At 34.0% G+C, this 26,327-nt stretch overlaps 2 protein-coding genes across 2 annotated transcripts in view; one reads left to right on the top strand and one right to left on the bottom strand.

Moving 5' to 3' along the window:
* The window catches only part of LOC110454973, a 44,233-nt gene extending 19,103 nt beyond the window's left edge, over positions 1-25,130 (bottom strand). Inside the window, exons 1-32 of the mRNA XM_021504820.1 lie at positions 24,963-25,130; positions 19,285-19,369; positions 17,425-17,461; positions 16,836-16,956; positions 16,295-16,447; positions 15,486-15,574; positions 15,052-15,098; positions 14,718-14,772; positions 14,222-14,294; positions 13,616-13,621; positions 13,313-13,394; positions 12,674-12,960; positions 12,491-12,545; positions 12,167-12,307; positions 11,822-12,048; positions 11,265-11,395; positions 10,538-10,719; positions 9,383-9,528; positions 8,894-9,226; positions 8,407-8,549; positions 7,965-8,035; positions 7,695-7,855; positions 7,234-7,400; positions 5,903-6,077; positions 5,168-5,754; positions 4,642-4,901; positions 3,899-4,102; positions 3,520-3,711; positions 1,625-1,776; positions 1,142-1,301; positions 622-692; positions 113-270 (exon numbers count right to left, since the gene is read on the bottom strand). Of these exons, the coding sequence (XP_021360495.1) occupies positions 113-270; positions 622-692; positions 1,142-1,301; positions 1,625-1,776; positions 3,520-3,711; positions 3,899-4,102; positions 4,642-4,901; positions 5,168-5,754; positions 5,903-6,077; positions 7,234-7,400; positions 7,695-7,855; positions 7,965-8,035; positions 8,407-8,549; positions 8,894-9,226; positions 9,383-9,528; positions 10,538-10,719; positions 11,265-11,395; positions 11,822-12,048; positions 12,167-12,307; positions 12,491-12,545; positions 12,674-12,960; positions 13,313-13,394; positions 13,616-13,621; positions 14,222-14,294; positions 14,718-14,772; positions 15,052-15,098; positions 15,486-15,574; positions 16,295-16,447; positions 16,836-16,956; positions 17,425-17,461; positions 19,285-19,369; positions 24,963-25,130 (4,919 nt within the window). The remainder of the gene's footprint in view (positions 1-112; positions 271-621; positions 693-1,141; positions 1,302-1,624; positions 1,777-3,519; positions 3,712-3,898; positions 4,103-4,641; positions 4,902-5,167; positions 5,755-5,902; positions 6,078-7,233; positions 7,401-7,694; positions 7,856-7,964; positions 8,036-8,406; positions 8,550-8,893; positions 9,227-9,382; positions 9,529-10,537; positions 10,720-11,264; positions 11,396-11,821; positions 12,049-12,166; positions 12,308-12,490; positions 12,546-12,673; positions 12,961-13,312; positions 13,395-13,615; positions 13,622-14,221; positions 14,295-14,717; positions 14,773-15,051; positions 15,099-15,485; positions 15,575-16,294; positions 16,448-16,835; positions 16,957-17,424; positions 17,462-19,284; positions 19,370-24,962) is intronic.
* A 378-nt stretch (positions 25,131-25,508) lies between these two features.
* LOC110454960 overlaps positions 25,509-26,327 on the top strand; it is a 15,051-nt gene continuing 14,232 nt past the window's right edge. The window contains exon 1 of the mRNA XM_021504796.1: positions 25,509-25,820. Within this exon, the coding sequence (XP_021360471.1) occupies positions 25,644-25,820 (177 nt within the window). The 5' untranslated portion in view covers positions 25,509-25,643. The remainder of the gene's footprint in view (positions 25,821-26,327) is intronic.

The following is a 26,327-nucleotide window of genomic DNA, read 5'->3' as shown; positions in this document are numbered from 1 at the left end:
ATGCATTATATATTCGCGAATCGTTATGATAGGTCTGCCATTTTTTGTCATTACAATTGATTAGCCATTAGATACTAAATTATTTCAATATTTCGATATGGTTAAAACGTACGTGACATCCAGTGGAAATTTACTGAATCCTATACTTCCCATGATAGGGAATTTTGTTTCCAATAAATAACCAATAAGCTTGATTCCTCCTCTCGCAAAACCTAAGTCTAATGCTGCAATCCCCCAAACACTGCCTCCGGCCCCGGGCGTGACAATCACCTAGAGCAGCAAATTTATCACCGAATATTTTTCTCTCTCACTTTTTCATATCCATACCGGATGGAACACTATTTAAAGCATAATATTGTTTCATGTTTTATTGTGTTTAGGATGTAAGTATAGTAATAAACTAGGACACATTCAGTGAACCTGTTAATATATTGGAAAAAAAAAAAAAAAATCTAAAAATTCGAGACACAGCTAATTTATTTATTTAGCTGAACAAAGAAATTGCCTATGAATACACTTTTTTTGTTTGAAAATTAAGATAACTATTTATATTAAAAATACATGAATCACAAAATACCGTTAACATAAACAAGGGAAAAAAATATAACACATTTGACTTACCTTTGCGATCATGCTTAGGAAACACACTCCTAAGTTAACATCCAGACTGAGTGATCCTCCGGCACCGAAAGCTGTGTTAGTATGAAATGAAGTATAATGTTAGAAGATATTGGCAAAATGTCTAACCTCAATGATGAAATGGACCGTTTCTATGGTGTCAAAATCGCTAATACTTATATATATATAGAATACAGAGTGAAACATCGAAAAGCATTTGCGAATTATTGCAGAACAGGATTGTTCAAATAATAAAAATATTAAAGGAAAAACTAAGATGTTGAAGGGTCATAGAGTCTATTCTAAAAAAATGTGTGTACTTTCCATAGCACTACCAACACATGTTTTGTTGATTCACGAATATGCACAGTTTTTCCGGTATTTGTAGTACAACCCTAAAACATTTCTTCGATATAATTTATTAAAAGAGACAGACAACATTTTTAAAGACTCTTTTAAGGATATATGTTATAGCCTGGAAAGTGATATTGCGGAAATATCTGAAATTTAAATATCAATTTACCTAAACTTAGAGGAACTGGTCCCACAAAGAATCTGAACGACACCTCGAAAAAAATAATATCCAGCGGTTCTATCGGAATGTCAACATCTACACAAAAATCAATTTTATCTTGAAATTCTTCTCCCCGGAGCTGTAGAAGACTTTTTGGGTTCTTGAAAAGCTATAACAATATAAAAAGTCAATGTGCTGTTTAAAAAAGAATATAATTTATCAATTTTTCACTAAAAGAAATATTCTTAAAGAATCTTTATCCTTTGCATTGCAAAACACAAAAACACAGTCAATGTGCTGTTTTCTATAAATCGGTAAGATTATTGAGTATTCAGCATCCATACATAATTATTAAGATTGCATAAAATAACATATATCAATATAATAATTAATCGCATTTGAAATCAGTTTCTCTCTATATAATGACATCAATTTCGTTTAAGCACAAACGTGCTCCAATATTACACGAATTCATCAAATATTTAAACTTACTTCAGAAACAACTGCGTCCCGAATTTTTCCGATAAGTTCCATGTCAACAAGATCCATGACGTCATTTTGAGATATTGCTAGTATCATTTCTCCAAGCGTCATTTTCTCTATTTCAACATCAGGACCATCCATTCCTCCACCAATGATAAAGTCTAAATTTTAAACATACGAAGGTATAAATGTGATTATCATAGATGAATGACTCAATCACATAATAAATAATTTGCTTATGGTATCATTTATAAGGTCATAGCAAAAGGTTAGCAAATGCGCGTTAGCACATCATGGAGAATATGTTTGAACGGGACTGTGTTGCATACCCTCATAAATGTTAAAAAGATGCATTTCAAACCTTATATTTACATTCTATTGCATCCACTTTTATTATTTGAAATTAAGAAAAGAAAAAAAATCACGTTAAAAAGCAAAACACCGTCATGAAAACAACATTAATTGAACAGCCTTTTTCGCGGGAAAGATGATGCGTTGTCAACGGTGACGAAATACACAGTTGAGCAATAAACAAATAGTTCCACTTTGCATATTTTTTAATAATTTAATTTACATTACCAGCATGTTTAACAGGCATTAATTATCTTAAAAATTGACAGTAGATCTAAATTTAAAATAAAAATACCATGTAAAATATTTTAGTTGCAAAACGTCAGAAATTTATTCCGTGTTCGCGGAGAAAGCTGACCGTTTAAAAAACGGTTGTGCAGCGGCTACGCCAATTAGGCAACGAAGCGGTTCCACTTTCAAAGAGATAAACAGTGCATCCGTGAAATGTAGAGTTTCCTTAGAAACCAGAAGCGATTTAAAATATGCTGTTGGCTGAATTATTGTGTCGATCGACTGTGTCAACAGGACTAGCTCATCGTTTGAGCATTCGGCATGCATTACTATCGATGAGGGGACTGGCCGACGCTCCGGAACGATTTCACCTGCTTTGCCACTTGCAACGGGACGCTAGTGTAGATTCTGTTGAAAAGGACCTGTTATAGGATCTTATAGCAAACTCGCTTCGGTGGCCCGCAATAAGGATGATGTGCCTTGATTCAAATCCACAGTTATTCCATATTCTAGGGACACGTCCACGACGTCGCTGTCAGACATAGCCTATTGGCTGGAGCACAGGGGTTCATTACAAATGTCTGAGGCTGGAGTTTGCACACTACACATTTTAGACGCTGAATACGCGGACTTAAATTTCGGGGTGATTTCTTGTTGATAATATAAAAAAAAGGATAATTACATGTATTTTAACCTTTGATAAACAATCTTGTTTTGTTTTTGGTTTGTTTGTGTTTGTTTGTGTTTGTGTGTGTTGGGGGTCAGAGGTCATGCAACGGTACATGCAGTACTGTTAATATTACTACACACTTGCTTTTATTGAATCATGCAAACATTTTAGTTGGCACTGTTATCTAGTGGCACTGCAACACAAATGTAAATATATGTAAAATAATGCTCATTTTTTTAATAAATTTGTATATAACATTCTAAAATTCAAAACAGCTCCGCTAACCGTCGCAAGTGTTGGGAGGATTGGAGATCCACGCAGTAAACACAAATTTGATTATTTAATCAAACAAGTTATTCATTAGATTTCAACAGATCAAAACCGTAGTAAAATAAGACAGTATGTGCAAGATGTCAAATAGTACTTAGACAAAAGTAACACAAACGATTTATCAAAAAGGGTTGATTTTAAACCATCAATTGTTTTGTCAGTAATGAAATAAGAGGAGAAATTAAAAAATACAGGATGAAATTTGCTTTTTATTTGAGAATATTACATTCGTATCCTTCGGGATTTGGATAGTACATGAATAGAGTTAGCTCTACCCAAGAATAAATGCTGAAATATACATATATAAAGACGGTAATCATACCATTACAGATGTCGACTTGTGGAAATGTCATGTCAGTGGTGACCTTGATTGGCACAATACAGGAGAGATATTCGTCATGGCAAAGCGTTGCTTCTACGCTGAGGACAACGACGTTGTCTATTATGTCACCGTTGATTATCAGTCCAGCACTCAGACCTCCCAGCGTAAACAACGGGATGTGATTATCATGGCCTAAAAGAAAGAAAATCTACAGTCAAACTGTTATACCAATAGTTATTGTGGAACAGAATTACTTGTGAATTGATACACGACATCGCAGACTATAAATATTTTGCATGGATGTTTTCATTTTATTTTGCAAGGATAAACTATTTTGCGTAATTGCCGAATAACGTAGAGTTACATATTGACATCTTACCATCGAGAGTAATGATGGTCTTGATTGTTGATAAAGCTATCTGGAGTAATCCATCACAGGGGTTTACACTGATATCTACAGATACCGTCTTGTCAAGTGAACCGTACGGAAGTATCAGTTCACATGATAAACCCAGACAGTCAGCATGGGCTTGGCAAACATGTCCTAATCCTTTGTTAAGACCATCGCGAAATGTTGGACAACCTGTAGATTACATTGATATCAACATAAGCATGAGTTATACTTTTCAAACTGTTAATACATTTAATCAGATAAGTGCTATAAAAGTACTGTAGTATTATGCCGAACCACCATACACAATTGTAATGACATTATTTGTAAATATGCATATATTATTGTTACTCTGCTATATTAAAATATTTCAAAATTAAATTTATTAGAAATATTTCATTCAGATAACTTTTTAGCGTTTTAATAAACTAATATTGATTATGTGATGTTAACGAGAAATAAATCAAATGTATGCATATATGTGTATGTTTGTTCTCAGTAGAACTCTGACAGTTAATTAGACTTAATTCCAATTATCTTGAAATATGTAGAATGTTACAGAAAAGAAAAAAAGAAAGATTATGACCAGAATTGAAATGAAAAAACCAATTTGTTGCTAAAATACATTGTTATGAAATGAAGAAAGACCGAAACACGACTTTATGAAATGCATTCAAGGTAGTATTGCTCGGGATACGAATGGTCGGCATCATATCAATAAGAATACGTACTATTTTCTGCCAAGGAGAACAGTTTTGAAATCATAGAGTACTTGTCGCCTAGCCCTTTCGCAGCACCCCCGAGGACATTCCGAAGTTGTATTATAGAGAGTGATCCGGCTGGAAGAGATGGCATTTTTTTCACTGTTCCAGCAAGTTTCTGTACGATGTTTTTAAAATCCGTAGCCAGTCCAGGACTCAGAATATCTGTTACTTCAGACACAGTAAATTGTTTGAGATCTACTATATCAAGGATGTTAGGTATTTTCATACTGAAATTAAAAAATGACATTGAAAATTAGGTAAAGAAAAAAGTGTCCTATCATAAACTCTTGTTAGTTATGCCATTACAACATTGTGTAGTTAGGCCATTGCAAATAATGAGATTTTTGTTTTATCTCCAAGCGTGTATTTTTGCATAGTGTTGGCATATACATTCGTAAAATGTTTTCAAGTTTTAAACTATTATGCTAAGTCAGCAAAGAGATGTCGATGCTCTTATCGGTTGCTTGCTAATTTTGGTTTTCTAAACACTTACCTCTCTCCAGAAAACATATTTTTCAGATCTGAAAAAGAAGATAATGAGTCTTGCATTCCGCTCAGAAAATTGCTACCAACGTTTTGTGACGAGCCGGAGTCAAAATTGTTAGGTTTGTATTCCGGTTCATTGGTTGCGTCCATCTGGTTGATGTCATTATCTTTAATAGTGCTGTCAACTTCTTCAACTTCTTCCTGCGCACCCTCATCATCCAAAGCTCCGACTTCAATTACATTGTTCATTATAATCAAGGTCATTTCATTGCATTCCTCTATCCACTGCGGGATTGGCACTAGTCTATCAAGATATGGTGAGGGGTCCACATAATTATAATCTTCGTCAGGTAGGTTCATGGATGCAGTTCTCTGTCTCATAGCTACATGAATAAAATTAGGTGAGCATTTGGATCTTCTTGCTTTCCCTATCTTTTCACCAGCTTCAAAAAATGTTCCCGAATTGGAGACAAATCTGTCTGCTTCTACGTTGTCGATAACTATTTCAAATTGAAGAAAGTCGGCTTCAGAAGGTTTTACGAGGAGTTGTGAGGATGCTTTTCTGTACACCATTCCATTCACAGGACACCGAACCTTTGATGTAAATGACAATTATAAGATTTCAGTTATAATGACATGATATCATTTCGAACCAAAAGAAACACAAGTTAAGATTTTTCTTTCTTTTACGATGATGAAATAACAATTCAAGTATTGATTAAGAAATGAAGAATATGCTAACACTTGATCCTTTGTTGAGATGGACGTCAACTCCCGTAGTTTTGTACATCCCTGCAGTCGTCGTAGGCCAAACTCCTTGACCACATTGCGCATTCTCTTCACGACGCCGTGTTGGAAACTTGATATTAAACTTAGGACCGAATATCTTTTGTATCATTGACTTCACTTTTATGATCCTGCAAATAGAACGTGTAAGAACAATATAAAATATAAAAACTATCGTCAAGATTTTGTGACAAAATTTACAACCAAAGTCGTTACACTTTCATGTAAAAGAAAATAAATTGGAAGCAGGTTCTCAATAATGGAAAACGTTTTCTGTATTGCATGTGAATCGTAGGCCAGCAACAAGACAATTGATTAACAGTTTGCTCTAAATATTATTCTTGCATTGGTCAGGAAACGTTATTGATATGATTATGATAAGACTGAACTTTGCTGTTCAGAACTTACAGAACTGAAGTTCAGAGAGTGAAGAAAGCAGTAAAACATAAAGCATACAGCTGGACTTAAATATCAATATTAGCAATGAATATTATGACAAATAGTGTAAAGTTCCTATAAAACGCAGTGCAATTGCTGTCTAGCTTAATAGTTTACGCTTTGCTAAGTTTTACAATTTAACTAAAGCAAGCATACAGAGTTTTATAGGAAACGTTGTCAGCAATAGCGTTTGGTGTTGAACTACTGCCAAGCATTCATTGTTTAATAGAAGGAATTCATTCAGGATCGCGATTCATATTTCTGATATTTCTCATGGTTTAAAATCTAACTGTAACCTAATTGCATTCAGGCATGTTCTTTAAAGATGTACAGAAATAAATTGTATGCAACTTGGTTCCATAACATTAGATAATGCATATGTATCCCTACTTTAAACACGTATTTGTTTCTTCCTGTAGGGTTTCAATTGGTTAACGGTGTCCTTCACATACACTTTTAAAGAAACCTATCTTGGAAACCATTTTTAGTCAAAATTTAGTTTGGTTTGATAACGTGATTGATCCAAGATTAAAGAAGCACACAAACAATTTTGATTAGAAAACATTCACATATAATGGTTCTTAGCGTTATGTCTTATTTACACCTTTTGTTTTCGGTTTGAATTTTTATATTTTACAACAAAAACTATGTATCAACAGAAAGTGTTTATCACCACAGCAGAGAATAAGGAATGAGACTCTGGCCTTCCCTTTATTTTTCTTATAATGACACTATCTGAATCAGCCTATGTCAAACTGGTACTGTATATGTAACACATGTAATGTAGTGTGAAAGATATTACTATCAAGAGATAAAAAAAATACCCAGTGAAAATACAGTGGTACATACATGTCTCGTAGAAATTCATACGTCGATTTGATCCCTTGGACAACATCCATGACTGAACGGAACGTGTCTATCACTGGCTTAGCAACTTCAAATATAGTGCCGAGAGGTCCAATAGCATCTTTTAAGTCTTCAATTAGTTCAGCTTTAATTTGAGCTGCCTGCTCTTCCTATTAATAATACAAAACGAGGTCTTATTTGACGTTAAAGTATTTCCATAATGACTGCTGCGTAAAAAAAGCCAAAAAAAACAAACTATTTATGATATCAATATATAATCAAAAGGCTAAAACCTGTAACTGGCCATATACAGTATATTGTTAATAATAAACAATATAGCGAACAATGCTTAATTTACAGTTCTATTTTTCCATAATGATTGTTGATAAGCAAGATGATACTCAGATAACTCAAACGCTTAAAGATGAAAACATACGATCAAAAGGCTAAAACCTAGTGCTTACCATGTGTTGTATACCATCAGACATCGCCATGGAAAGGTGATCCACATCGGAACCTGCTAGTTCGTCAGATCCAGGGCTAGACAGTCGATCTATCAGCTCCTTCATATCAGCCACTATTCCAATCACTTCATCACCTATTGTCATCCAATACGGTGTCTTCCCTGAAAACAATAATACACATTACAGTGTAAAATTATAATGTATAATTTGACTTGCATTAATCAAAGTCAATGGGAATTTTCTTATATTTAACATTACGAAAAGGATTACCTTTCAAGAAAAAGCAGGCGTCCAACACTTGGTTTTTGACATCTAAGAACATGGATATTGCCATTTTTGTTCTATTAAATAAATTGAAAAGCATGCATGAGTAGACAGAAACATGTGTTATTCTTATTGAATGCATATTAAAACTATTTCTTTATTCTAGATGGATTTAGGATTTAAAATGCACGTTAGAGATTTACATTGGATAAAAATAAAAATGCGTTGTAAAATATCACCAGCAATTCCGAAACTTATTTTTTAAATCTCGAACATCAAGCAATTATCCTAATGAATTGGAGATTGATCTGTGTTGAGATATTAGAAAATCAAAAGAAGCGTAAAACGTAAATTGAGTATTTACACGTCACAGGTCTTGTAAAAAAAGTCTAGCAGTTGTATTGTGATGTTTTCATTAAAATATCATCTTCTGCTTTTAGCTACTTACTTCATAAGTGCCTGACCTATTCCACTCATAGCCTGTGAGGGGTTGGAGAGTATAGATTTGACCGCGGAAATGAGCGTGGCAATAGCATCCATTAGCTGTTTCCCTACATATGGCAAGGTTACCGTCACTGCATCTACGACCGTCTGGTAGAGCGTATGTTGGAAAGTGAGATAAAATACAGATTGTTACAGAGACATAACTTTAATTAGAATCGATTTCGATAAATTAATCTGGTACATAGTTAAGAAATAAAATATTTCAAATCAATTCAACAGAGAGCACTTAATTTTTCCTGTGTTTTATGGGTGTATATTTGAACAAATTGTAGTTCTAACATTTGATTAAGATCATTTATTTAGAACGTATGGGACAGATGACAAAATAACTGACAACAGTAATGTTAAGTCGGTTTTAAAGTAAAACATTATATTTTATAACTCACTCGGTATAAATACTTTGATCGAATAAGAACAGTTTTGCTACATACGTTGTAGAACCCCATTATATCGTCCCTGACGTCTTCTATGAATGTTTTAACTCGCATTACGAGTCTCTTGATGTCGTCTAGCCAGGGCAGTCCTCCAAAGTCAGCTACCTTCAGCTTTAATGCTACAAACTTGTCAGCAGCCGCTTTGATCACCTGTGGTAGATTCTTTACTGCCGCCACGAGACTATTAAACAACTTCTGAATTCCACCGTCTTTAAACGTCTGTACCATATTCTTGAAGTTGTTAACAGCACGTTTGATTGGGTCTACGGTATTTTTCATGATGGTATCAAAAATATTGACCAAGTCCTGAACGTTGTTAATGCCAAAATCCTATGAAAGGGAAAAGAAAATACAAAGGTACTCCTAATGTTTATTAAAATTATTAATCGTTGTCGTATATGTGAAAATATGCTGGTATACACTATGATAGTGTATAAATATCAGATATTTGGGAACATATGACTAACTGTTACTTTTTCTAAGTACCTTCAGCACGTTTAGGTCGTATCCAATATGGCCGTTATAACATACTAGAGCCCTGAAGATGTCAATGTGTATGTTCAGAAGACCACAGTATGCCTCCACAAATGCTGTGTCATAAACATCGATGAGAAAATGGCCTTGGAGCGGCTCTGTAATCAAAACAATGCACACATATCATATATATAGGATCTTACATGAGTTTCCATTTCATATCAGATTTATGAAACTAGTATAAGAATTTTTACAATTTAGCGAACCTCTGGCGAGCAAAAATGAAAATTTCGTGACGAGTTTAATTAATTTCATATGGAATGAAATCGAATGTTAGATCCGTTTTATCACATAACAAGATTTGGGGCATTTATTGGTGTAAAACGACATTTTGTCTTCAGTGCGTAGGTCTGCGACGTCATATATGTGTCCTAGGCGTGACGTCGCAATTAAAACAATTGAAACTTACAACCAATCACAGGGCTGATAGGTCATATTGCATTGATTAATACGCAAAACAATATAACAGTTTATATTCACTAGAAAACACAGTACATTACTTGATAAATTAAATATACATATATCATTATAAACAACCCGATAAAACACGTATTAAAACGCAATAGATCTTGAAAAGACATACGCCTCAGTTACGTATTCACTTTGCGGTTTTATTAACTGAAAAAAGGTATTGTGCACGTCGTTTACTCTTACTGAAACTGTTTTATTTCATCAAAACGAAACGCATAAACATTAAGAAAAACCTCAACCATTTCCGAATACCTAGTCATTATTTTCTAATGTTTTCAATGTTCTGCGCCTTTTCCAACAAAAAGATACATCTGGAAGAGGTCAAATGAGTACACGGTTCAACCAACTGTCGCTTGTTAGGCTCGATCATTCCCGTGAGAGAAAAAAATAGAAACTGTCGAGGGAGCTAGTCATTTGGGATGTTTTAGTTTTTGGATTGATTGTAGACTAACTCTTCGGACAGAAAAATCATGATTAAAGCAAGGATATAAACAATATATTGCCTTACATTCAAATAAAGTATAAAGGCAGACGCAGTTTTATACTTAGTGTTCATGACTATATTACTTACGATGAAAAGAAAACATCAAAGAATTTTGCATTGTAATTTATGTAAATATGAGATTTTCAGCCTACTGAGCTCTAATTCCATCCTGTTTCTGATGTTGAGGCCAAATCCTGCACCGATGTCCGCTGATCCAATAGTTTTTTCCCAATGGATGCCAGGTATTGTTATGGTCAGGCGAAAACCGCCTGTCGTGTCAATGTCAATGACACCTCTCTTGAGCCTCATCAGAGCCGGGTAAGAGTAGTTTCTCCTGCAATGTTGTAAAGACATGTACAACCTGACTATAACAAGTTGAAGTAGTAGTTGAGTTGTAGTATCTCTTAACAATACATGATTGGTTCAAAATGTTATAACTACCTATTCAAATTCTCAAGACTCATCTATAACTTTGAGTATGATGTACATGACTGTTTTGTAATTTGATCGCAAAATATTGTCAAGTATTTGTAACAGTATTTGTATGGACAGACAAATACATGTTGATAATTCAACTTGCAACCAACGTCAAACGATGAATTTAAAGAAACAGACTTCTAAGTTTGGTTTGGTTATAGTTTGTGTTAATTTTATTAACAGATAAGGTCATTATAGAACGTGAAACAGACTTATATATGAAACTTACTTTCACGATATAAGTTCACAATAAACAGTCTTTATTTCTATAGAAAATATCAGTACATAATCAGACCTGTTTTTTAGACCACCTGTAATAGATTCACACATCTAAGCAAGAATAATAACAATTGTTATTTAATATGTTCGTATCTACGAATTGCTCTATGTAACGTAGCTTACGTTAAAACCATGTCGTAGTGTTCAGGAAGGAGAGTCTGTCCTTTGGGGTGGTAAGAAAAGGCCTTCAGTGAAATTTCTTTCACCAGGTCATGTTCGTCATACAAGGCTGCCTGTAAAAGGGCATTGGCACTCTGAAATTAAATATTAGATATTTGAAATACAGTTTCTCAAAGGTCAATAAATGTAGTTTGATATATTGTTTTAGTCAGAAATTCTTATTTGTTTAAATGGTACAGTTGACTTAATTTGGTTGACTGTTGTCATAAATATGCTGACCTGAAATTGATATCATAAATAGTGTGACAAGAAATTGTTGGCCGTAAGCATTATATCGATATATTATAGTGTGGCACTTGTTAATTATTATAAAATTTTATCGAGATATTACAATGTGTCACTAGTTAATTATCATAACATTATATCGAAATAATACAGTGTGTCACTAGTTAATGAGTATAACATTGTATCGAAATATTACAGTGTATCACTAGTTAATTATTATAACATTATATCGAGATATAACAGTATGTCACTTGTTAGTTATAATATTCTGTTACTTTGTTACACGTGTAGTGACGCAGACTGAGGATGGCTGCACGTCTCCAGGTAGAGGTTCCCTTGTTTGGTTGTAGATATGAGAGTATATGATCTAAAGACCTTTCCATTCCGGAATTTCCCAGCGTATTGATGAAGACCAATTTGGTAACGATGTGATTCAGCCTTGGATGGTCGACATCTGTTACAGATCGTTTTCTTCTTTGGCGAAGAATTGGTGCTGATTTAGCTGAAAACACGTCAAATGTTTATTTGATCATGCTTTCATTGTTAATTCTATTTTAACAGTATGTAAAATCAGTTTAAATAATTGTTCCCTCTCAATTTATAAATTTTAGATGACTTACTTTCGTTATGTAGTCCAAGCCATGTTTCCATCTTTGCAACGATCCTGTCTCTCCCATGTGGATCCGTCTCATTTACGACTTTAGCTAGGGACCCCAACGTTAAACACGCCCTTCTCTGTGTCTTTGTCAGAACATCAATGCCTACAATTCCAATAGTTTCAACAAAGTGCACCAAGGACATATATATAGCATATGCTTGACACTTGATTTTCCATATTTTTGCGTGCTCAAATACATTTTGAAATATCCTATTTTTGATAAACATGTTTTTTGATTAAACACTTACAACAGAAAAAAACTCGACAACTTAGAAATAATACATACCGTGTAACTCATTGTCTTTTCCAAAACAAAGATGTTCTATCTTCAACATCAGTTCCTGAAATGTACATTGTTATTTGTTCTTATTTGCATTGGTAGCATTGACAAACAAACCGTCACCACTGAATTATCAATGCATAAACTACACACAGACAACAATTAATTATGATATCAATTATAACTTACAGGTATTGGTTTCTCCAAGATGATGAAATGGAAGAGAATTCTGAAAGCCTCCTTCTCGTTGGCATCTTCATTAAGAGATAAATAATGCAGCAACAATCTCTGTGAAAATGGGTCTCCTTTCCTGCCTATGATATCTATAAACATAGATCGCTGATCAGCACACGTGGTATCGTTGACAGCACAGACCACGCCCAAGGCACGCGTAGCTAGTACCTGGTAGTCTTCTTCCTGTAGAGCCATGATGATTGACCGAAGGTGACGCACACATGCCGTTCGGTTTGCAGCATCTATTCAAATAAAACATACTGAAAAGTCTACTTCGTTTTGGTACACCGTTACACGGAGCAGTGTTAGTGCACTCATACTTACTGTTAAATGAAATAAACCCAATATTATTGTTAAGTAGACAACAAATGTTAATACTTATACAACGATGTGTATATGAATCACAAAGTTTAATACATACCTAATATATATTTCCTTAAGAGGCACTTGATTTGAACATAGTTATGCTAAAATAGTGTATGACAGGAGTCTAGGGTTTCAATAAAGGACGCGGGACTGATGAAGGGGCATATGATACAGGATAAGATTATAACCTCAGTGTAGAATTAGCTTTATGTTCATGGAGTTACTCACGTTTACTGGCATAGGTTCGAATACATGTCAGGGTTGACTCCATTTCTTCATTTACTTCTTGAAGTGTTGTTCTATTCAGTTTCTGCAACATCAGTGTCATTGTTATAATTATATATTAACTATGTGTTGTTTAAATATTCTCATTAAACTGAAGTTTGCTATGTATAAGACGTTTCAATATTTGTTTAAGACGCTTCTTCAAGTGGAACTGTTCAAAATGAAATTCATTATGTGTTTTGAGTATAATTGATGACGTCTGTTATGTAGTAATTTATTAAGATTTCAAATTGAAATTCAACTTACCTCACTCTGCAGTACCAATGTCATTTATACCGAGCGGCACAAGTTCCGTAGAGAGGACAGAAAAAATAGAGAAATATGTATAGAGTTATCGTTCTTAATCATCATATTAAGTTGAATTATAACAATCATATACCGCTGCGTTAGCAAACAACAGCAATAACTTAACTCAAAGTAGATATGAATTAACAATGATAAGAACTGAGGTGACATTGGAAGAAAGGAAAATACATCCTGAACAGGAGGCTCCAGAATGTAATGCAAACTCCGTGAGCAGGTGCAACATGTACTATACTAGTTGAGAAGGAACTCATAGCCGCCCTGTTTGCTATTCGATTTGTAATATGGTGAAGATCTTATAAATATAATCAATGAATTGTATGTGGTACAGTATTAAATATAAGCTCTACGCTTATTTTCAAATCCCCTGAAACTAGATGCATGTGATAACTTTTGCCTGATTACTGAAAAAAATGGTTAGATACATGCTTATTTTTCTTAAATAGATGATAACTAATTCAGCTTAAGAAGAAAACCAGAACAGATCGGAAAACGTAGTCACATAATTTCTATTTGTGTGATGTGTCAGTAATCTGACTCTGTACTTACGGGGGTTATAAGAAGGCTGCCGTTGATCAACCGATCAAAACGTGGTGTACCATCTAATTCCGCAGCATGTGGGCTGTGAGTGAGCAAAGTTCATTTTATTTTATGACCAAATGTTGCCCAGGCATCGCATAGTTATATCATATTCATACGTTGAAATAACATAATATTATGACATCACAATAGTGATGGCGATATTTCAGATGGCAGGGTAGTCCCCGGAAAAATACATTTATTCATTTATTTATCTATTTATTTTAATTTCACAAAAGTTATTGATCATGGTATGAAAATAGTTTTTTTGTGAAATATTTTAAACATGTAACTATTTTGGTTATGTTAAATCCCCAGAGGTTTGCAAATGATGTAAAAAAAAATCCAAGATATATTAATTCAACAAATTTATATGAAGTCGAAGTTGGAACAAAGAGATACACATTTCTTTAATATACCAAAATTGCCAACAACAAACATCAGATGTCAATAGCGTAAAATTTACCTTTTCTGCGTGAGTCTTAATTTGGAAACGGCATTTGAGGAAATTCGTGGAAACTCTGAGAAGGAGAACAGATCATTCTGCATGTTGAATTTTAATTTCAATATTTAAATATTTCAGTCTTTATTCTCAAAACATAAAGATATAACGATTTCTTCTTAAATTTATTTGACAACTGAATATATAAGCAGTTACATATGGTATAAAAAGGTTAATATGGTTACCTTCAGATGGTACAAGATATCAAGTTAACATCGTTTCTTTAACATTATATAAGATATCAAGATAAATATAGTTACCTCCAGATGATATAAGATATCAAGTTAAATATAGTTACCTCCAGATGACCAATCCTGTATCGGGGCGGCATTCACTGCATTTGTGCTTAAATACAAGGGAGATTTGGTGGTTGCAAATTAAGTATAAGAGTGAAAAAGTATCATTTTTATATAAAATATTATAACGGATGCGGCTAAATTGATATAAACAATTTCTCTGAAGGCCCAATCTGGGCGACTAGCTTTACATGTGAAAATAGTTGCAATACAATTTACAGGAGTTGATAACTCTTTTAACTGTCTGTAATGGTCATTATATATATGCACAGTGCCGGTTGAACACCATATGTGTACAGTGTACCGTTATTGTTCTTTTGTAATTCATAATAGGACATTGCGTTGTGGTCGACCTTATTGAATATCACTGACACGATTAAACACCAGCTAGACACGAGACGACCCGTAAAGAGCTGCTGTTAAGGCATAGGCTTACCTAATATTCCTTGTATCCGATTGGCGGAGTCTGATCGTGTCATCTGCCAGTACATACTTCACCGTTCCGTGTCTGCTATAATGCATGGTCTGAGTTGATAACGAAAAGTCCCAATATTTTACAAAAAGAAATATAAAATAAAAATTATAATGGCATGGCTTTATTTGGAATGGACACTAGAAACAAATACAATATTGCTGAGGTCTGTTAGATTTGACAAGATGTTTTTATTAATATTTTCAATCAGTGAAATCCGACAGGTTGACAATAACAATAAGTCTGATATATTCCTATTAGTTGAAAAAAAAAATGTCCAATCAGGCAATAGGTTTAAGTGCAAACGTAACAATCAATAGACGTTTCGTATGGTGACGTGGCAGTGAAATATACCTACTGTCATTATTTTTGATATTGTCGACTCTCTAGCCAGGGGTAACCTTTTACCAAGAGGAATGTAATAAACACACATGGGTTAAATACCCACTTCACGTCAGTATTACTTCAATATATACACGACGTCAAACTATGATATTGATGATTTTTGAATTAGGTTCCATTTCGTATCAGAGTTCTTACACAAATCCGTATTTTTTACCTGACAAAGTATTTTTATAATGAAAACTACTAGACTTGTTTAGTCAATACCAAATGACATACAATCTCATTTATGACTTCAAATTGTTTTGAACATTTCATTAGTTGAACACAATATATTAGTTGCACCATTTCCACATGAATCAAAGATCATTATTTTGCCATCTGATAAATCACTCGGCTGACTTACCTACCAGACACAGTTTTTTCCTTACCTTACTGTGATTTCTGTGAACACTGTCAGTACTATTGTGAGATCGCCTCAACACGATTCCCCAAGATCCACGTGAAACGCTGTATTCGTGATCAAGATCACCGGTATGGTCAACTTCCCGGTTAACAAACACACGTGGATGAGTCTCGTGAATCTGTGGACATTAAAAACATATTTTATAGTAAGTAAATAGTAAAATGTCTAAAATATGAAAATAAACTGTAGGTTGGCATTCTTAGGGGATTTACATGAAACGTATTTTGTATTACCCTCTAGCTGAAATAATATTGAAAAACAGGAACGATTTTAACATCAATAAATTATTGTCATCTAAATTCCGAAGTGCCTGTTTTAATCAGAATTACATTATTTCAGTATCAATCGGTTGAATTTGTAATGGTGCCATTGTATTTAATTATGCTAAATAAATTTCAAGCTTCATATTTTGCCATGCATTTTCAAAAACAGGAAGAAGATAAATATATAAACTATTATTTAGTATACAGACAGACACAAATCTATGTACATATTGTTTGACGTACGTTAGCCTTAGCTGACAGAGTACTTGTTAGTACTTTTTTCAGAGCTATAACTTCCTCGTCATCAGCGTGGTCGTAATGCACCATGGCAACGGTGCCGTCATTATTCAACCGGAAATAAAACCTGTAAACAAGTTCAATCAGAAAATGATATCACAAAAGCGTATCAACAGTTGTATGTATCTAATGAGAGGGAGCAAAAGAGAGGTGAATACAAATAGTGGAATATGAATTCGAACCGTGGACCCCATCCCTTGCAAGTTCAAGATAAATAAGATAACCAGCGATTCAGGGATTCCAGATTCCAGACCAAGACTCGAATTTCAGAATATCCAACGTAAGCAGACGGGTGCTCTTCCGCTGAAGCTTTTAGGCCAGTGGCGATCAGTATCAATTTAATCTATCAATGGAAACTTTAGACACACTGTCATTGTATGTCCTGTTTCAATCAGAACAAGTTGATTTTGTTTGAATCAAAGAAGGTCGTTTTTGAAAATGTATACATACTAGTATTATTTATATAGTAAGCCTCAAAGTTATCGAAAATTGCAACAATCAAAAAGTGAAAAAAGATGCAACAATTTTCATTTACCTTTTTGATAAATCCCACTGCTGAGGATTTTCCGCAACTGAAAAACAATTGTGTTGAGTACGCAAAAATTAAAAATAATTTAGTGAAAGATAATGATCTGTGTTTATCTGATATTCAATGACAAGACTCATACAATACGTATGTTACAGGATTCCGTTCATACCGGCAAACATGGAAAAGATATTTTTACACCCTATGATTTTTATAGTTATATATCTTGTGTGGGATAAGTCAGTTGTTACATGTTTTTGCTAATAGAGCGTTAATAACTTAAAAAATAATGTGAAATTGTCCGTATTTGGATTGAAAGTTCAATTTGTCTCACAATTTTAGAAAGCAGTGTTACCAAGTTAACGTCACTCATGACGGAACTAGAAATCCATATACAGTTTATATATTCTGTCCATTACAACAGTAAGCTTAAATATCCGGAGAATGATTAGAAACCATAATGTGACACAGCAGGGTAGTTTAATGTTAAACAACTTTGCATTGATGTGGTTATTACAGCTTAAATATCTTTAAAACACAGAGCCTACCAAAGTGTCAACAGAATCAACATTGAACTCAAAACAGATAAAATATGACGCAAAATGTGAACACAGGTAGGACTTAAATGGCGACTCATGAAAAGCACAGGTATATCTGAAACAATAGTTGGCCTTTGCTTTATCCACGACACAATCAGAGTGTAAGTTTAGGTCAAAACCAAGTTATGCCGTGTCCTCATACAACGAACTTGGGTAGTGACAACAGACCCACAATGAGCATTATCAGCACCATAGATATTCATACACATACATAATATATACCCGATAACATTATGACGGCGAGCCCAAAACCTGCCGTTCGTCTTCATCAAACTCTACGGAAGTATGCAGTATTGTACTTTCAGAATCTACATCATCATGCATTTTATAACAAAATCTCACTGAGTTTAAGCCATATCTCTCTACTTGAAATGTGGGGTGTTTTTGGTATACTATTTCAATGAATACCTAGGTTTTTGAAAACAAAATATCTCAGCCAGAACAATAAACACACTGTTTTATATCAAAGGTAAACATATCGTAAGTAGCCGTCGAAGGCTTATATCTGTCGTGATATGATAGCACGTGGTTGATTTTATACAATAAAAATAAATATACCTATTTAGGTGTTTACACCACATGTAGAACTACAAGTAAAAGCCTAAATAATGACGTACATACAACAAATGTAGTTATACAATGATGCATCACCTTGTGCAGTTGTCATCGCATAGAGATTGGAGTTAGATGTTGCTCAAAGAGAAATGTCCTTTCATATTTACACTTCACATTTTAACTAGCAATATGAAATCCATAACAAAGATGCATGAATTTTGGCTAAATATACAGAAAGTCAGCGAAAACTCATATATTAATATTTATTAATATCATTGCAAAACAACCTTTCAATAATGATGTTTTCTAAAAATACGAATAAAACTGTTTACAGAGGTTGAGTAGCGGTTCCTCTATATTTGACGTCGTCCAATGATTATCATTTGTAAGACATATTTTTTTCAAAGCATTTCCTTTTTGATTCTGCAGAACAAATTCATCATTTTTCAATTCACATTTATTAAAAAAAGAAGAAGTAGATTTAAGTTATTTTTTAGTGCGATATCTTTAATTTAGAAATGGTATTATAATTTGCTTTATCGAAATTATAACATTGAATCGAAATACACCAGACTACAATTATTGTAGACAATGTTCCCGTACTGTAAACAACAATTTCAGACTTTGTTGATAAGATGAAAACACGTTAACAATGCTATTTATCCGTGATACTGAATCATTTCAAAGGACGTGAATAATATTAAGTTAGACTTACTATAACCGTCTTCTGAGTGCTGAACAAAACTATCCAACATCAATGAATTCATGTTTTCAGAATTATTCACGGGTCGAATGCGGAACTTGTTAAAAAAAAGTAAAATCATTTATTTACACAGCATTTAAAAACAGATTTTATTAGAACATATTGACAGGCAACATGACATGACCTGAAAAGAAAAACGATTCAAATATAGGAAAAGTTTTATAAAAGCCTAATTGTGTTTGGTGGGATGAACAATGTACGCGCCTAACATCATTTTCAAAGTAATGATATTTTACATAAGGTAAATTGTACAGAAAAAAAAAATCCTAGTGGCTTCCTGTCGAATAAATTCATAATGATAATCAAACACACCGGGAATCTAATATTGACAAATCTTTGCATGAAAACATTCATTGGCTAGCAATAATAAGAATGACAAAAGGAACATACATGGACATGCATTATAAATTTCTTTTCATTGGAAATCGGCCAATTTCTCTATATATCATACAATTTGAAATACTTTATCCAGCTAAGTTTCCATTATAACAAAATACAATACCAAGGTAGGTGAAACTACATCTATTAATCTACAATTTCAAGTGCTGCGTCCTTAAGAGAAAGACAGGATTTTGGTGACTTTTTGTTGCATATACATGTTATACAATACTTAGCAATCCAATGCATTTTGTAATCCTTTGATAGTTTCCAAAAAAGGGTGTACCGTCGGCATATTGAAAGACAAAATTCAATAAAAAGATACAAATCGTTGAATATTTTGTCTTCTACCTATTTCTAAGGAAAGACATTCCAGCGACTTGTACGACTTTGTACGTACTTCAAGATTACATCTACCTTAAATGCCCTCGTGATATCATCTTTTTGAATAATTCCCATTTTACACGTTTTATTACTTTTACCCTTATTCTTATCTGATGTGATTTGAAAGAAATGCCAGTAAAATTTCGTACACAATGGATATGGTTGTAAACATCAGAACACATAGCGTTAAAATCACGGTTTTCGTATTCCGATTCAAGTTAATATACCTGGTATTATTAGGGTTCTTGTGTTTAAATCACCTGCCATGAATAAATTATTCAGTCCATGTTCAAAAGTAATCAACTCTTTTTTCTATTCAAGTTAAATCATTTTTAGATGAAAAAAAAGTATTTTCTGAGAAAAGATAGATACAGCCAAATGAAAACTTTTCATTCATATTTGAACATGATTGCAAATTTCAAACCCCATTACTAATTCGGAATCGGACCTTTGAAGGCACAATAACTACGACATAACCAGCTTATAACTTACAATAATACCGCCAGACTTGCTATTTTTAAGTTTTTAGATTTCTGTTTATATTTTGCGTGTTTTTAGTGATATCATTTTGCAAATTAAGTAATAACACGCAACAGTAAACCGTGTTCAGATATCAATTTATAGAAATCTGGATTGAGAAGCTAGGATTTCAGATTTAACACATTAAGAAACCTATAGAGTAGATAGACGGTACATGATTCACGGTACAGAGTAAATGGGAGGGAAAGAGGGCAGTAGGAAGAGGGTAGAGGGTACACGGTAAGGACATAAAGTGCGGGGTAAATGGTGGAGGTAGAGAATAGAGAGAAAACATAGATGGTAAAAGAGATCAAGGAAAGTGTAAGGGTAAAGAGTAGAGGAAAAGAGGTTGGGATTAAGGGTTAAAGATATGGAAAACGGGGTAGAATGTAGGGGGCATGGCGAACAGGGTAAAGCTACTAGGTTAACGTTAAATGGTAGGGGGTAGAAAATGTGGAGTTTGATCTTATCTAGAGGAGAGGAGTAGAGTTTAAAGGGTAGTGAGTATAGAGTAGGTGATAGGGGTAGGAACAAAAGGGTACAGAATAGAGATTTAAAAGTGCCAGATACATTGTAGAGGTAAAGGGTACATGGTATAATGTAGCGGAAAAAAATGAACAGGGTAGAGTATAAGAAAAAGAACAAGGGGAAGGAAGAGAGTTCGTGTGAAAGAAATGGAAAGAAGAAAATAAGTAGGGGCCCGGAAACAGGGTAGGGGTAAAATGTACAGGGTAGAGGAAATGAGTAAGAATAGAATTAAAATAGTCGAAAGATAATGAGGGGAAGGTAGAGCCTAGAGGTTAGGGGGGCCAAGAACAGGGTACAATGTTAAGAGAAGGAACAGGGTAGATGTAACTGGGAACATGATAGAGGGTTCGGGAAGAAACTAGATGGTAGAGTGCAGAGGCTATGGGCACCCGATACAAGGGAAATGGTACAAAATGAAGTAATAGGCACAAGACAGAGGATACAGAGTAGAAGACACAAGGTACAGGTTAGAGAGTAGGGGAAAAGGGGTTAAAGGATTTGGGTAGATGACACAGGGTAAATGATAGGGGGGGGGGAGGGTAGAAGGTAGATTGTAGAGGGTAGGGGGACTGGACACATGGCACATGTTACAGAGGATGTGGTAGAAAGTTCAGGGTAGAGGGAAGAAGATAAGGTTAAAGGAGGAGGGTAGATTGTAAAGGGTAAATAAACGAAGAGAAGAGGGAAGAGGATAGGAAGAAAATGGTACAGGGTAGATGTAGAAAGTACATGGAGCAGGGTACAGAGTTGAGCGTAGGGATAAATAATGGAGAGAGTAAGGGGTAAAAAGTAATAGGCTCAGTACAGAAGGAAAGGGTTAGCAGGTAGACGTAGGGCACAAAGTAGAGAATAGAAGGGCAGACGGAAATAAGAAGGGCATAGAATGGTACAGAGTAGAGAGAGGGGGGACAGAGAGTAGAAGGTAGACCATGGGATAGGAAAAAGAGGTTGCAATGCAAATGGTATTGGTAAAAGATAGAGGGTAAAGGGTGTAGGGTATATAAGGTTGAGGGTAGAGGTCATAGGATACAAGGTTGATGGTAGAGGTCATAGGATACAAGTTGGGGGTAAGAGGGTAGAGGTTAAAAGGTACATGGAAGGGGGAAAATTAGAGAGAAAGGTTTACATGATGCAAGGTACAGGTTACATGTCAGAGGGTTGGGAAGGATGGTAAAAGTAAAAGGGGTAGAATACAAAGGTCAAAGGGGTAGAAGGTATAGGTAAGAGAGTTCAGGATGGAGGTAATTAAGGGTAGAGGATAGAAGGAAGAGAGTAGGGGATGGGGGGGCACAGGGTACATATTATAGAGTAGGGGGTAAATGGTATTTAGGTAATGGTGAAGGGTATGGGTTAAAGGATAGAGGTTAGAGGATACAATATGCAATATAGAGGTAAGAGGGTGTGGGTAGAGGTTAAGGGGTAGATAGAGAATGTCAATTAGTCTACATAATTTTTCATATACATATAGCATATGTATTATTGTTTCAGGATAAAAAAGCTTATGTTTACAAAAAGAGAAAATATCATGTGATTTGCCTTTTTTAAAGTATTTGTAGAGAGAATTATATGGTTTATGCTGTACTGGGGAGCCACTAATGGTGGTATGTTTCATCACCTATATTTTCATTCATATTATATTTATCTTTTAGCAGTAGATAAAACATCGTTTTATTTAATACCGTCTTGTGTCTTGTGCTCCTTTTAACCTTATATTCATGTATACAAAACCTACTATTTCATACATGTATGTCATATTTTTCTTGAATTTTTTAAAAGTGGTGTAATAATCCATTACTTTTGATAATGTCATATACCACTGACCATCCATTATATGCCATGTAATTGTATTATTGAAAGTCATTCTTTTGTAAATTTTAATTACACAATTGAACTACGATGCCATTTTTACGTATTGTTTTATATTGCTTAAGTTAATAGTTGCGTACCATGTTTTAAAACATCTTTTTATCATGATATCAAAGTTTTACGTTTTACATATTTTACACTATTTCCAAACTGATGAATCTTAATGAAAATGTTTTTATCATAAAAAGATTATTGTAATCTTATACAACTTTTAAACATTTTGTCAAGTTCATTACTTGTTCAAATTTTTCTGAATAAGTTTATAAGATACAATTATAAATAAATCCTAATCCCGTACAATCATTATAGAATAGACAACATTCCTCTGTACATTTGTATATTGAGTAGCATTAAATTAAACTGATATTCTCACCAAAGTAACTACCAGTTATAAAGACTGTTTAGACTAGTTCCGTCAACAGCGTATTAAGTTTTTATAAAGATTTTATTTATATTTATAAGGTTTTTTTAAGATTTTTGTCTAATCTGATATTACTGTCCAAAGTTCACAGCTTATATTAGGAACTTCCCTACTTATATAGTATGATGACTTAATTTTAACCTAGGTTTTGTTGTTTTTCACATTCACTTATCTCTTAGGAATTGGACGTATCATATTAACGTCCGTTTTATATTTTCTTATCGCCTCTAACACTTTTTTATTTATCTTCTAGGTTATTTTACTCCTATTTTACCAAAATGTTAAATCGGATACGTTAAGGTTTTTTCAAATCATTAGAATTTTTCACTAGCTTGAGTATGAAATGGTTTTACCCTTTATTTCCATCTTGAGAGTTTTCAAAGAGTAGAGGATCATTCTAAGTAAAGATTATTTCTTTTAAAAGAATTTTGTTGATTGATAGAAATAATCATTGATTTGAGAAGAGTTAAATACGCTACATCCTAAAGCAATCAAGTTTGTAAAAATTCCATTACATTGCCTCTTTTAAAGCTGTGATAAGCTTCGTGTACCAATGATTCAGTGTGTACTGTATAACAATTTAATATAGTATACATACGTACATGTATATATTCTATAAAAGGTGTTTCGCACGAATTTAATACATTATTTTAACGTGTTCTTCAAAAAGAAACGTCATGAAATTACCTATTCCGTCTTTGCGTATTGCATATACCTGTTCTCTTGAGAGCAGGTATTGATTGTTACGTCATTGGTTCGTGTGAGAAAATTACGTCGATTTCTCAAAAATTGATGACGTTACTCTCACAAACCAATGACGTAACAATCGATACCTGCTCACAAGAGAAGATAACTCTGCAATACGCAAAAACGGAATAGCGTAACGATGCATTTAAACTATATCATTTCCGTTTAAGAAGGAAGGAATGTATAATCTTTACACGTGATCAAATAACAATCGATGTGAACTACAGTGCACTACTAGGTATTGAATGGCAATACACAAGGTTTATAACGTGAACTCAACAAGGTTGTTAATTTCAATACATAAGCTAGTGCACTGTGTTAACTTTTCTTGTTATCTCCACTTCACTTGGTAAGTTTGCTTCGAACTGTATGTTTTATCTTAAAATATTAACGAGGAAAGAAAGTAAGGAACAATACATCGACTCCGCTTGTTAAAAATAAGGTATTAGTTTTCAATAAACGGACATCTCTGAAGTACAAGTAAGATCAGTTGAACACATGCTTAAAGCAAATACACATCTTTAAGGTACAGCGCTTTTATCACTCTCAAACTGAATCGATCAAAAAGCAAAAGGTATATACGGATAATCGATTATTTCTGTTGTTTAACTAGACACGTGATATTGACTCATCATACAGTTTGAAAAGATTTGTATCTATTTAGCAATATATTAATTTATTCTATTTTGAAATATCTAAAAAAAAACAATGTGTTACATATTTTATCATGGTTGTTTGAATTTTAATTTCCAAACTAATTTGTCACAAATAAAAGTTAAAGTCTTACCTTCATTATTGTAGTAAAATGGTGCATGCCGAAAAGGTCAGACCTTGATGAATATGTATACAAATGGTCGAAACCTTTCTCGAAGTAATAGGAACTTCCCGGCTGGATGATACAGCACACCACCAGGGCTAGGTACCCTGGGCGTAGGGAACCCATTAGCTGTACCATTGTCAGGGTTTGTCTACCTTTCCCACTGGTAGGCTCCACTGACTGACCTAGACGACAAGGGTTTGTCTACCTCTCACACTGGTAGGCTCCACTGACTGGCCTAGACGACAACATTTTATACCACCGATGTGACATATGTACAATTCTGTGAGGGCGGAGTCTACTAACAGGTAAAACCTTCCTGTATTTAAAAGTTCTCTTTAACTCAATTACTATATACAACTGTGCTGTACATTCTTTCGTATTCATAAGCGATAAAGCACTATGGGCGTGGCCTTCTTGACGAATAACAAAATGTTTAGATTCCGGATGTATTGCTACACGTCTGCATTGAAGACTTTACCTGGCAATAACTTAACCAACCAGAGTAGACTGGGTTTGATCTATGCTTCGGAGTCATTTCGTATACACAGGTACATTTAGGTAATCTCGTTTGAGAAGACCATTCATGGTGTATTTTCACTGCGGTGTAAGTAAAGTACACAATAAACTTTCATGGTAAAGATTTAAGAGATGGGTTTCATCCATCTAATGCTTGCCTTGACAATTTGGTTTTTGATATCGTCTGTCCACGGTGAACACTTTCGGGAACAGTTTACGCACCTGACCGACAAGGAAGACACCATATTTATTAACTCATCAGGCAGGGTTAGGACTATCATAGACCTGGACGACCGCAAAATTGTTAAGGTATGGTTATTCGAGTTGTCTGCTTTGGATATTTAAAGTAGTTGAATATTTTTGAAACGATTGCCATATCCCGTGTATTTGAAATACCTGTTCGCGACAATGCCATCTTGTATGTAAACAGTAAAATAACAATATCTAAAAACTCCAAAGATATTCTATTTATATTGCATATCATACTGAATCCGGTTTTACACTGGCTGAAAGTATAACGATCGTGCGGGACAATGCTTGATTGAGTTCGATGTCGAGATGTATGGCAAGCCAACTTAACATTTATTCAAGGAGCAATGTCGATCCGGTATTTCAAAAAAAAATAAAAAAGATAAGATATCTTATATAGCATATGAGATATCTTATATACTATATAAGATATCTTATATCGTATATAAAGATATCTCATATGGTATATGAGATATCTTATAAAGTATATGAGATATCTTATATAATATATAAGATATCTTATATTATATAAGATATCTCATATACTTTATAAGATATCTCATATAG

The sequence above is a fragment of the Mizuhopecten yessoensis genome, unplaced genomic scaffold (genome assembly GCF_002113885.1).
Source record: "Mizuhopecten yessoensis strain PY_sf001 unplaced genomic scaffold, ASM211388v2 scaffold8123, whole genome shotgun sequence".
Lineage (NCBI taxonomy): Eukaryota > Metazoa > Mollusca > Bivalvia > Pectinida > Pectinidae > Mizuhopecten > Mizuhopecten yessoensis.
The sequence above is the reverse complement of the archived record's forward strand: the minus strand, read 5'-3'. Positions and strand labels throughout refer to the sequence as shown.